This window comes from Trichomycterus rosablanca, chromosome 5 (genome assembly GCF_030014385.1).
Source record: "Trichomycterus rosablanca isolate fTriRos1 chromosome 5, fTriRos1.hap1, whole genome shotgun sequence".
Taxonomy (NCBI): Eukaryota; Metazoa; Chordata; class Actinopteri; order Siluriformes; family Trichomycteridae; genus Trichomycterus; species Trichomycterus rosablanca.
Window position 1 is genome coordinate 50,480,952 of NC_085992.1, and position 13,751 is coordinate 50,494,702.

Genomic DNA, 13,751 nt, shown 5'->3' on the forward strand with positions numbered 1-13,751 from the left:
TTTCCTCGGCAGCCTGGCTTGCCTCTCTCTGCCGTGTGTGAGATCTGTGAGGAAGGGAACCAAGACACTGGAGAGGAACTCATGGAATGTTCTAACTGTGCTCAGATTGCTCATCCTGGCTGCCTAAAGGTGTGTGTGTGTGTGTGCACATTCAAACCATTATCTGTTAAACATATACTGACCGAACGTCCTAAATACTTACAGGAATGACGATGTATAGCAATACCAAACTATGGAAGCCTGATATGTAGCCTGATTCTACCCTTCCTGCCATGAATATAATCATTGTGTAAACACGGCGTGTAACATCTAAATAAATAAATAACCATTATCCGCTATAAGTGTCTATTATCTGATGGCTGGAGGAGCTTTAGCTATACCGACTGCATCTCTGTTGTATGATAAGCATGTTATTTAGATGGTTGTGGGTTTGAATCCCGGCTTTGCCAGTATTGAGCCCCTGAGCAGGGCTCCTTAACCCACGGTGGCTCGCTGGGTAGCACTGTCGCCTCACAGCGAGAAGGTCCTGCGTTCGATCCCCAGGCGGGGCGGTCCGGGTCCTTTCTGTGTGGAGTTTGCATGTTCTCCCCGTGTCTGTGTGGGTTTCCTGCAAGTGAGGTGAACTGGAGATACTAAATTGTCCATGACAGCTCTGTCTGGGAATCGAACCCAGGACCTACTTGCTGTGAGGCGACAGTGTTACCCACCTAGCACAGTTTTAACCTACTTCACAGGCATAAATATAAAATGACCCCAAAATATTAAGACAAGATTAAATAAGCGCACACACATGTCATAACACACGCTGGAACCAGAGCTGGGATCTTGAATACATCGTATCGTATCGTATCGAATCTCAGCTCTGCCATCCGGCTAAGGCTGAGCGGCCACATGAACAACGATCGGCCTGTTGTTCAGATATGGGCGGGACTAAGCCGGATGCGGTCTCTCTCTCTCATAACTAATGCAATTACGACCTCTGCTGGCTGATCGATGGCGCCTGAACAGAGACGGGAAAAGAGTGCTCTCAGGGTGTGTCTCTCCGTACACAACGCTGAGCTGCGCTGCACTCGTCACAGTCCAGGTGATGAGATGCACACGGCTGCTGCACACGTGTCGGAGGGGGCGTCGGTTAGCTTCGTTCTCCTCAATCAGAGCGGGGATCGGCGTTGGTGGAGAGGAAGCGTGACGCATGCGGGCAATTGGACGCTCTAAAAGGGAGAAAATGCTTAAACATAATGTACATAAATAAACAAATAAATAAGGCATGTATTAAAATCATGTAGACTTGTCATGAAGCTCAATGATATGTTTAATAGTTTGTAACCTAGTTAAGGTACTGGACTATTAATCAGACCCGCTACTGACAGTTTGCCTCTGTTGGGCCCTTGAGCAAGGCCCTTAACCTTCAATTGCTCAGACAGTATACTGTCACACTACTGTAAGTGGCTTTGGCTAAATCAGTTACTGATTGATAAATACAATTGCGCCTGATGTTTCTTTATCTTATTTAACGCATCGTAAATGAAAGCCATGTTTCTTTCAGGTGCCGGGAGAGGGTTTAGTGAACAAAGATCTTCCCAGCTGCTGGGAGTGTCCCAAATGTGTGATGAACAAGGACACAGACTCCGAGGTAAGACGTGATCCATATATATATATATATATATAAATAAATATATACACACAGTCAGGTTAAAACTAGGAGACTGTTTATTACATAGCATGTATCTATACATGTGTATATACACACAGCAATGAGTGGTTAACAGTGCTGCTTCTTCCCCTGTGTGTCAGTCATCGGGCAGTGGTGATGACATCACGGCTCAGGAAGGGTCTGGGGGGCTGAGGGGCGAGGGCGGGGCGTGGCACGGGGTCGGGCGGCCCCCTTCCTCTATGTCGCACGGGTCGCTACAGAAACAGGTGGCGGCCCCAGAGCACCGGCTCAGGAAGAGGGTGAGAGGCTCCGCCTTTCTGACGCCTCGGCTGCCGCACGCTCGCCCGCTCTCCCTTAAACCCTGTCTTCTCTCTGTCCACCCCTTCTTCTGACCCCTGTTCTCGTGTCCGTGTCGGTTCCCTGCTCCCTTTATTATCACTCTGTCCGTGTCTCGTCCCCCTTTCTGCCCCCTTTCCGTCGTCGTCCTGCGTCCCGTCGCCGCTCGGACCGACCGCCGGGACGGAGCGGACATGAGAATCGGCTCCGTGTCTGCTGCATGTTTGATATCTCGTTCACGCCGCTCATGATGAACTGTGTGTGCGTTCGCCGTCAGTCGAAGGTCCGGTATTAAAATCTCGTTTTGTTTTTCCACAGATCAAACTGGAAGGAAGCAAAATGAATGTGAGTGTTTTATTTATTATCAGGGTTGCCAGGTCCAGCGAAAAAATCCAGCCCAAAGTCTGTCTAAATACACACATATTACGGTCATCCCTCCCTGCAGGCACTGCCAATTGTGCCCGTGGAGGTCGGAATCTCGGCGCTGGTGTGCTAGCAGAAAATCCCGCTGCGCCACCTGGGCACCTCATTATTATTATTATTATTATTATTTATTATATTTATTATTATTTATTATTTATTTATTCCATTATTATTTATTATTATTATTTATTATTATTTCTATTATTTATTATTATTTTATATTTTATTTTATTATTATTATTTATTACTATTATTATTTATTACTATTATTATTTATTATATTTATTATTATTTATTATTATTATTATTATTATTTTATTATTATTATTTTTATTATTATTTATTACTATTATTATTTATTTTTAATTATTATTATTTATTACTATTATTTAATTTTATTACAATTATTATTTATTACTTGTTAGTTATTTTATTATGTTTATTATTTATTATTTATTTTTTTATTTATATTATTTATTATTTTATTATTATTTATTACTATTATTGTTTATTTATTTATTATTGTTTTAATGTTTTATTATTATTATTTATTACTGTTTTTTAAGTATAATTATTATTATTATTTTATTTATTTATTTTTTATTATTATTTATTTTTAAATATATTTATTATTATAATTATTTATTTTTTATTTATAATTTTTTTGTAATTTTTTTTTTTTTATTGTTATTATTTTAGTTTTTTGTTATTATTATTTATTACTATTATTATTTATTTTTTTATTTATATTATTTATTATTTTATTATTATTTATTACTATTATTGTTTATTTATTTATTATTGTTTTAATGTTTTTTTATTATTATTATTTATTACTGTGTTTTTAAGTATAATTATTATTATTATTTTATTTATTTATTTTTTATTATTATTTATTTTTAAATATATTTATTATTATAATTATTTATTTTTTATTTATAATTTTTTATTTATTTTTATTTATTGTTATTATTTTAATTTATTGTTATTATTATTTATTTTTTTATTATTATTATTATTTATTAGGATTTTATAGTAATGTTTTTCACTTTGGTTCCATTTATGACAGGACAGGTAATTACAGGTTACCCGTGATTCACCAGTTCAAGTTTAGTGTTAGACATATCCAGTTCACCTCACTAGCGTGTTTTTGTACTGTGGGAGGAAATCGGAGCTCCTGGAGGAAACCCACACAGATACGGGGAGAACATGCAAACTCCACACAGAAAGAACCTAGACCGCTCCACCTGGGAATCGATCCCAGGACCTTCTCCCTTGTGTTTAAAGAAAACAGGCTACAAACATCAAAAGAACGTTCATCTTTACTTTGTTTATAATTTCATATTCCAATTTATCCTCATCACCTCTTTCAACACGCTCGCGTTACGTCACCTTTTAAAAATGATTCGCTCGTCCTCCAAATGTATTTATTTAGTCATCAGTCAGGACGTGGACGTCTCCAATCACACTTTCTCTCTCCTCTTTACCTTAGCCATAATAATCACACCCCACCCGATTTAACGGACAAACCGCAAAGCTGGCAACTCTGGGTTCAAAAAACTCGTTTAACTGGTGGATGAACAATGCATTACACACACACACACACACACACACACACACAAACCTGATTATAACTGATCAAAATCCAAATAAATAAATAAATACATTCTCTATTGGCTACTCTAAATGACCACTAGGTTTGAATGAGTGTCTTTCTGCACTGGATTGATTCACTGTCCCAGGGTGCTCCAGAAGTCCAGAGGTTTGGCCTCTCCTAATTGCCCCCTAAGCCAGGGTTGTTCAAACCCTGATGAGCTAAATCAACACATTTTAACAGGCACAAACACAAATTAAACTTGTACACAAACGCCCCCTTTGTGGAGGCTTTACGTTACATCTTGTCAACCACAGTGGGACCAGATTGCCACAGTTTTCACTAATTAAGTATATTTGGTTTGTGTTTCGTTTTGGTTCCATTAGTTGGAGTAAAAATCACGGCCAGGCCGTTCAGCGGTAAAACACACTAGCACATCAGAGCTGGGATCTGGAATACATGGTATCGGATCTCCGCTCTGCCATCCGGCCGAGATGGGCGGCTAAATGAACAACGACTGGCTGTTGTTCACAGGGTTGCCAGGTCCAGCTAAAAACCTGCTCTTCTGTAGCTGAAACTGTTATTAGTGAGATTACAGTGGACGATCACACTATTGTTATCTGTTGGTGTTATTATTATTATTAATCTACCCGTTTTTTGTCCGGCTTTCGAGGTATCAACGCCGTTCCAACTCTAAATCGTCCGTCCCGTTGATGAAGCCGCTCATTGTGTACGATTTTTCACCTGCCATGCCGGTTTTTTGTCCCATTCACCCTCCATTCATTTGTTGAAATTTTGAGATATCAACGCTGTTCCAACTCTAAATCGTCCGTCCCATTGTTGACACCGTGGCTGGTACGCTTGTAGGCATCTGGGATCTCAAATACATCGTATCGGATCTCCGCTCTGCCATCCGGCCGAAAAAATGAAACTGAATGCAAAGCATCCACATGGACAGTTCATCAACATAATGGATCTGTCTTAAAACCAAGTGAGCTGCCTTGCTGCCCATTGTACTTCCTAGGCAGCTGCCTCAGTAGAGCGGATTCTAACTAATTTAGCGTACTAGGCTGGCACAGTTGGTCTCAGGCCATACAAACCAACGGGCTGAGGCAGCACAGTCTCCCCTGTGTACCAAAACGTACCTAAGTTGCAAATAAATGACACTTGTACACGTTTATAGGGCGGCTCGGTGGGTATCGCTGTCGCCTCACAGCAAGAAGGTCCTGGGTTCGATTCTGTGTCTTCTGGGTTTCCTCCGGGTGCTCCGGTTTCCTCCCACGGTCCAAAGACGTGCAAGTGAGGTGAACTGGAGATACAAAATTGTCCATGACTGTGTTAAACTTGATCTGATGAATCTTGTGTGAGCCAGAGTGTGTAAGACATGACGTTAAAATCCTAATAAATAAATAAATAACAAAATAAATGAAGCTCAGCGCAGAGACTCCTTCAGTTTTGTTTAAAATGTTGAATTTCTGTATTTAGAAACGCAAATCCGCTTTGCTGGATCCCCGTGTGGCCAAGATCTACCGGAGACACGGGATGGAGTCGGGCAGCGAAGGCGAGGACGGCGAAGGAAGGAAGAGGCTGTCGCTCCACGCCAGAGGCGCCATGTCCGCCCGCCGCGGATTCGGGTCGAGCCGGCGCGGCCTGATGAGAGGCTCCTCGCATCGAGGCAGCCGAGGGGGCATGATGGCGAATTCCTCCTCCTTAAAAATGAGGCGCGGACTCGGCGCCCGAGGTGAGCGCGGCGGGCGCGTCCGAGTGCGAGGCGGCTCCAAAATGGGGCGGAGGCGGTACGAATCGGACGACGACGATGACGACGACGACGACGAGGAAGACGATGAGGACGACGACGACGAGGAGGAGGAAGAAGAGAGCGACGAAGAGAGGTCCACGGGCCGGGCGGAAAAGGAGTACCGCTCGCGCCGACAGAGGCGCCGAGGCGAAGACGAGGACGAGGACGACGACGACAGTGAAGAGCGAGACCTGGATGGCGAAGACGAAGACATGGACGATCAGGACGACCGAGGGGACGAGGACGACGAGGGCGAGAACCGTTCCGACTGTGAATCCGACCCCCCAGTCCTGCTCATGTCTGATTTAAACGACGACTTGTTAGACGGCTCCTACTTGACCGTCACGCTCCAGCGGCCCCCGAAAGCCAACCGCGACCCCGGATCCATCGTCCCCAGGCTGGAGGCGGCCGTCTCTCCGCGCGGCGGCGGCGGCACCGACGGTCTCCAGCGCAAATCCCTCAACAAGCTCCGCCAGAAAAACGGCAGCTCCCTCTCATCTGGGAACGGGCTCTCGCAACCCAAATCCAACCTCGCGCCGGGACGCCAGACGCGCCAGAGGAGTTCAAACCTCGACGCGCGGCACGGAGATACGGCTTCACCTTCCGTTAATCCTCCTTCTCCTCCTCACGCCACTGCCATCGCCAGCTTCTCCCCGCCCAAGCTCCTCTCTCATCCCTCGTTCCGGGACGTGGGGAACGAGCCGGGCTGCGAGAAGGAAGTTTGGGTGTCCGTGTTCCGCCACCTGAGCCGAACCGAGCTGGCTGTGTGCATGAGGGTTTGCAAAGCCTGGTACAAATGGTAAGGAAAGGTCTCACGTTCGTTATTCTACTTTTATTCAAATATCTCAGAACCTGAGTCAACTGAGTGTTTACCATTTAATCCTTTAAGGGAAATCAGTCAAGGTCTCGGATTAATAAAAATGGTCGACCAGGCATGTTTTAATAATAAAAAGGGTGGTGGAAGCTCAGAAGTTAAGGTACCGGACTAGTAATCAGAAGGTTGCTGGTTCAAGCCCCACCACTGCCAGCCAGGTTGCCACTATTGAGCCCCTGAGCGAAGCCCTGAACCATTAATTGCTCAAATTCACGTTTGCTCGGTCACAATTGTAATCTAGTGAAATGTATTATATAGGCGCCCAGGTGGCGCAGCGGGATATTCCGCTAGCACAACAGCTCCAAGATTCTGAACTCGTCGGTTCGAAACTCAACGTTGCCACCGGTCGACTGGGCGCCGTCTAGCGGGCATCATCGGCAGTGCCTGCAGCAGGCACTAATTGGCCGCCGTGTCTGCTGGGGCAGGATGACCGGACTATGTGGGTGGGGTCTTCAAACGCTGTGTAAGGACCCTGGTTAGCGGTGCCTGTGCAGATTGCATGGGTGAAAAGAAGGGGTCCGCCAAGGGCTGCGTGCCTCGAATGCAATCGGGGATCCCCAGCAGCGGAAGACAGATTGACGGGAGAGAAATGGGAGATAATGCATAAATAAAATAGAAAAAAAATGATTAAATAGGAATCTTACATAGACAATAGCCTTATCAACCCTCAACCAAGAAAACACGAGAGTATATATAAATAGACAATTAGAAACAAGGAAAAAATGACTTAAATGCAATAAATAACACGAACACAAACTTAATAAATGAACCTTATCAAACCTCTAGTCCTAAGTACCTTTGTGAACTATAGAAGCAAGCCACGCCCAGCACAAAAATAAATCTTTAACCAGAGCAACTAACGTCTCAAAATCGGTGTTTCAGAAAAGCGCCTGACATAGACCTTAGTTTGATGTACTAACCTGTCTTGTCATTAAATGGCATAAATGTGTTAAAGATGGCTGTAAAATCCAAATACATCAATCAATACTAAATGTAACTTAGGTGTTAAATCCCTGAAGAAAATGATCGAACCTCCAGCACAGTACAAGTCATCTAACAAAAGCACATGCTCATTTCCGCCAGCACACTTATAGCAGTAAGTTAGTGAAAGAACAGACCTACCTGTTCAGTGAAATGGTCCTCACTGCACATATAGGGTTACTATTTTCCTATGTCTGTAGATTTGGAAAGAGGTCTAGGAGGTCGAGTGTTTAATATACATAGAAATAGGAAAAAAAAAACATTTCTTAAGCTTTTAAATGTATTTTATTCTTTGTATATTTATATTTTGGCTGCTCTTGTTGTTAGTGGTCGCCACAGTGGTTCATTTTGGTCTGCCTTTTTGATTTGGTTTTTACGTCGGATATCCTTTCTGACGCAACCCTCCTCATTTTTATCTGGGCTTGGGACCAGCACTGGGAATGGCTGGGCTGTTTGGCTGTTCAGCCAGTGCCCCTCTCCCCGCCCCTCTCGGATATAACCAGTTATGTCTGTGGTGCCCGACTGGGCTGAAAGCACTGCTTAGATTTAAACTCTGGATCTGAGAGGCTAAATTGTTTCCAAAACATACCATTTCTTGCACAGTGGATGTACTTGCAGCACAGTTTGAGAAGCATGTTTACCCCCTGCCATAAAGAGATAACATATGTTCAGATATTTTTTCCATTGGTTGATCTAGAACACGTGTCAAACTCGAGGCCCACCACGTCACTTTATGTGGTCCGCGAGAGCTTAAAAGACGTACGATTGTCTTAAAATACTCTGCAACGTCGTACATAAACTGCATCTCCCACAATGCATGCCGATTTTGTGACCCGTGAAGTGACTGCATCCCACATTCTGCCACTAGATGGCGGCGTTTCCACATCAGCGTTTAACTGAGGCGCTTTTCCAACAAGTGATGCTGAGAAATATCTACAAATAATCCCAAACTGTACAAGAACAGAAAACTGAAGCAGACGGAGAAAATTTAATGAAAGATGAGAATGTGAAAACAAGTTTGTGCTTCAGGAAGAGAGACCGGTACGACTCTTGTGTTATGAGGCCGTGTCTGTGGTAAAGGAGGACGATATAGATGTAGATATACAATATAAATTTGGCACTTTGACACCAAACACAGAGCTAAGTATGCTAGATTAGCCTCCAAGACAAATAAATGTCCAAGAATTTAAAGGCCGACTGCAATCGCGGCAAGATGCATTACAATCGGCTCTTTGAGGGCCACCATGATGCTGACGTGGCCCTCGGTGAAATGAGCTTCTGTCTCTCTGTTCAGGTGTTTTGATAAACGTCTGTGGACCAGTATAGATTTGAGTCGATGTCGCTCGGTCAGTGCTCAGGCCATGACGTCCATCATCAAGCGCCAGCCCGTAAAGCTCGACCTGTCCTGGACACCCGTGTCTAAGAAACAGATATCCTGGATCATCCACCATCTCCCAGGTATTTTTAACAGTCTGGTGCTGTTTACCTGTTCAGATACTACACACACACACACACACACATGCTGGGCGCCCTTTAGCAGACAAAATTGACCTCTAGTCTGCTGGCTGGAAAAGGCTGGACTAAGCTATGCTACATTGGGAGAAAAGGGGGTAAAATGCGTTAAGAAATATGTCTGGATGTCTTATGTGATTAATGATCCGTTTGTCTGTCCATCCTCGCTCCTCTCCCGTGTTTCAGGTCTGAAGGATCTGATTTTGACGGGCTGTTCCTCGTCCTGCGCCTCGGGCTTGAGTTCTCAGAATCTTCCCCATCTGCGCACGCTGGACCTGTGCTGGGCCGAGGGCGTCAAAGAGTCCCAGCTTAAAGACCTCATCATGCTGCCAGGTCAGTGAGGTGGATCGTCATCTACAGCGCATCCTGGTGCCATCTCTTCAGGCTGTAAATGCCCTAAATTCTAGCGCTGGCATTGTGCCGATGTCCAATTCTGATGTGTGCACGCCCCGCTGTAGGTGCTCTGGGCGGTTAACAGGACTTAGCATGGCTACTTGACCTCAAACAGGGTTTGTTGAACTGTGTTGGGACACGTTCACCTCCATTAGGGACAGTGGTAGCCTAGTGGATAGAGCTTTGGACTGTCAATTAAAAGGTTGAAATTGTGTCTCCCAGTTCTTCCGTGTGCAGCCACTGTTGGGCCCTTGAGCTAGGCCCTTGACCCTCGTTACTCCATGGGCACCGGACAGTGGCTCACTCTGCACTCTTGACCCCAGCTTCCACATGAGCTGGGATATGATGAGAAAGATTTCCCTGTACTGTACACTTGTAGATGTATAAATGAAAAATAACGGTGTTTTATTCCATTCGCCAGCATTAAATTAATTTTTAATTTGAGCCACCAGCTATTTTGTCATCAATACGTCTTGGCTGTCGATGGTTTGTGGCTAAATCCTCCTCAGACCCACTGTTAATGGCAGCCTGTGAGATACTTCACAAGTGGGGCCTATTCTTTACTCATATCTTGTCTGACCTCCTCTCTGTCCATTAGTTTAAAGTAGGGATGTCCCGATCCCGATCATTAATTTTGATCCCGATCCGATACCGAGTCTCAAACCGGTACTTGTATTTTCTAGATATTGTCTAGATAAGAACTGGATAATACTGTTCACACAGTGCACACTTCAACTACATTACAGTTATTCACATTAATCCAGTGTACATGTTTAACACCTGAATAGCTCTGCAGTGCTGAAGGGAAAAAATCTCCTGCATCCAAACTATTGCTTAATGTTCTTTTATTATTACAAAATAAAAGTAAACAAACGTAGTGCAGCAGTGTAGTAGTAACACTAGAACACTCAAAATCTTTCATTATATAATAATAAACTCGCTGTATTCGGCCGAGTGTTTATTTTTTAGGTGCCGTATCAGATTGGTAGATCGTTTGGTTAAATGATATCTGGTTTGTTTATGAGCCACCGTACTTGTAGGCATGTTGTAACTAAGCCAATCGGAGTGCTCGATACTGAGAGGTCGTTCAGTCTTGTAACTCGTGCTGTAACTTTATGCTCCCTGAAGTTTTCATACTGGGATTAAAAGTGATTGTTTTGTAAGCCGGAGTGATCCTCGACTCAGACACCGTATAAACAGTAAAATTCTACAGTAATGAACGCAGCTCTGCTCCCACCGCCTCGTGAAGACGTCACACTTCACTGTTGGACTCTCCGTTCACGACACCTGCTTGACCGCTGACGTAAAACGAAGGATCGGTCTTAGGATCGGGCTCAGTCAAGCCCATACCGATCAGTTAAAAAATGTCTTGATCTTTGAGATCGGATCGGGACATCCCTAGTTTAAAGCTATGTTTAGGAAATGTATTGGTTGCTGAGTTTAAACTTTCTATGAGCTTGTACAAAATGTGGTTGGATATTAGAACTCTTTTTGGTTTAAAAAATACACAATATGGTTTTCTTGGGTGTTCCGAGGGTCAGTTTTGCTGTGTCATTAAATGCAGTACGAAGATAAACGGTACTCAGTACGGTAAGACTGGACAGGCCAGATTTATAAAGGTTCTTTATCTCACTTCTGTGTAACCTCTCCCCCTGTGTCTGTGTCTGTGTCTCCGGCGTCATCTGTACAGGCAGTGAGAATCGCAGCAGGCTGAGGAGCTTGGTGTCCCTGCGCTTATCCGGCCTAGACGTGAGCGACTCGGTTCTGAAGCTGATCGTCAGGTACATCCCGTCGCTGAGGACGTTGGACCTGTCGCACTGCGGCGTGCTCACCGATCAGTCGCTCTGCCTGCTCACCGCCAGCGGCGCCAACGCACGGAACACTCTCAGAGAGGTCAACCTCGCAGGTATGATGTTAATGGGTGGTGTTTAGCCTGGATTCTTACTCCTAGGTGTTAGAAATATCTGTAATCAGAACATGAGCTGGAATAATACCAGGGTTCTTCAAAAAGTTTCCGCACTTTTTTAAGTATGTAGAAAAGTGATGGAGTTTGTTTTTGAAATTGTTAATAATCACCTCCTGATGCATTTTTCCAGCATCCCAATTTTTCTCCCCTAATCTAGTCGTGTCCAGTTCCCCTGATTGCGTCCTCTATACTGATTCGACCCTTCACCTCCGGTTGTACAGTCAGTACAGACTGCACCCGCACGAGTCGAGTTCGTACACTTGACGGGCACTGTGTACGGAGGGCCGCACCCACATCAGCATTATTCCTCAGCCCTGTGCCAGCTTTTTACCCCCTAACCCTGAACGACAGCCGATCGTTGTTCATGCAGCCGCCCAGCCCAGTCGTAAAGGCAGAGCTGAGATTCGATACGATGTATTCGAAACCCCAACTCTGCTGCGCTAGCGTACTTTACCGACAACGTTTTCGGTTGAGCTCGTAGCCACTGATGCGCCGCTGCTTTCACGTCATCACCACATGAAAATCTTCTTCCCCTTAAAGCTTCTTTCAGCGTCCAAAAAGGTGGAAGACACGACCGATTCCTCCTCCTACTACTACACCCTCACCGCTTATAACCAAAATAGGAGAGTGAGGAAACTTTTTGAAGATCCCTCGTACCTAGTGCTCAATTTTAAAGTCGTATTTAGGCGTAGGATCATTTTCACAAATGCAAAATAGAGTAAAACCTTTAGTGTTGTGGGTAGCACTGTCGCCTCACAGCAAGAAGGTCCTAAGTTCGATCCCAAGGTGGAGCGGTCCGGGTCCTTTCTGTGTGGAGTCCCCGTGTCTGCGTGGGTTTCCTCCGGGAGCTCCGGTTTCCTCCCACAGTCCAAAGACGTGCAAGTGAGAGGTGAACTGGAGATACAAAATTGTCCAGGACTGTGTTTGTTTGATATTAAACTTGTGAACTGATGAATCTTGTGTAATGATTAACTACCGTTCCTGTCATGATTGGAACCAAAGTGTAAAACATGACGTTAAAATCCTAATAAACAAACAAACAGTTATACTTTTCTTCATATTTTTTCCTCTTTATCTTCAGGTTGCCATAAGCTAACGGACACGTGTCTGTCCTACCTGAAGCGTCTCTCCTCTCTGACCCTGCTGGACCTGCGGTGCTGCAAGGGCGTGACCCGGCGAGGCTGCGAGAACTTCATCTCCGACCTCTCCTACTGCACCCTCTTCTGCCTGACCGAGGACAAGCTCATCCAGAGGGTTTCGTAACCCCGACGCACACGCACACACACGTACACCGACGCCCGCACACGCGCTCTCTCGTACGGGTAGGTGCGCTCCCACCAGCGTCGGGCTCCCTCGCCCGGGAGGGTCTGGGAGGGTCGGTGGGTAGACGGACGCCACGCCACGCCACGACCCCCTAAGAAGACAGAGGCACCCGATGAGAGGCATGGACACACATCCACAGTGACTTCTGATGAAGGACCGAAGGCTCGCGTGTGCAAACCCGAAATGGAGATGTACTGATCCGAATAAACTGGGATATATTGGTGAACTGGGAGGAGTCTAGTGGTCGATTGTGAAATAAAAATGTCGCCCGGTGTTATGAATCGGCGCACTTACATCCGAGTGCCGAGAGGATCGGCTCCGTGTTCGGTCTGCAACTGTTACAGTTCCTGTCCCAAATTTGTGCTTTATTTATGATTTTATCAACATCTTCTACTACACTCACTAAAAGTTCAGGTCTACTTACCATAAAGGCCTAAATTCTTCTCCCGGTCTCGGGTTTTTCTTTGCATTTATCTTATAAATCTTCTCCACGTGTTGTCGGGCCCCTGACGTATCAGCATCTTCCTCTTTAGGTTGTTCGTTGTGTTTATTTTTCCCCTCTGGAGCGGCGTCTCGAGTCCAGACTGCAGCCTCACAGCTTATTTTGTTTCAAGGTGTTTTTAAGAAAATAAAAAATAGAAAAAATTAATAAAAAATGTCACATTTTGAAAGAATTGTGACCAAGTCAAACCGCTTTGTTGTTTTGGTTACAGACGGACGTATAGATGAATGTAATCCAGTAAAACCACCTCCTTGTTTCTACACTCACTGTCCATTTCATCACCTCCACTCACCACATAGAAGCACTTACTGACTGTAGACTATTTTTCTACATACTTTTTTAACCTGCTTTCACCCCGTTCTTCAATGGTCCGACTCGAACAGCAGCAATAGATG

At 44.8% G+C, this 13,751-nt stretch overlaps 1 protein-coding gene across 5 annotated transcripts in view; it reads left to right on the forward strand.

The window, feature by feature from the left end:
• kdm2aa (lysine (K)-specific demethylase 2Aa) overlaps positions 1-13,544 on the forward strand; it is a 44,783-nt gene extending 31,239 nt beyond the window's left edge. For 4 of the 5 annotated variants that reach the window (XM_062996300.1, XM_062996299.1, XM_062996298.1 and 1 more), the window contains exons 14-22: positions 13-129; positions 1,547-1,633; positions 1,795-1,953; positions 2,309-2,335; positions 5,493-6,604; positions 8,955-9,118; positions 9,359-9,505; positions 11,256-11,471; positions 12,613-13,544. In XM_062996300.1, the coding sequence (XP_062852370.1) occupies positions 13-129; positions 1,547-1,633; positions 1,795-1,953; positions 2,309-2,335; positions 5,493-6,604; positions 8,955-9,118; positions 9,359-9,505; positions 11,256-11,471; positions 12,613-12,794 (2,211 nt within the window). In that variant the 3' untranslated portion in view covers positions 12,795-13,544. The remainder of the gene's footprint in view (positions 1-12; positions 130-1,546; positions 1,634-1,794; positions 1,954-2,308; positions 2,336-5,492; positions 6,605-8,954; positions 9,119-9,358; positions 9,506-11,255; positions 11,472-12,612) is intronic. The other variant, XM_062996301.1, reaches the window with a different exon arrangement.
• The last annotated feature ends 207 nt before the right edge of the window (positions 13,545-13,751 follow it).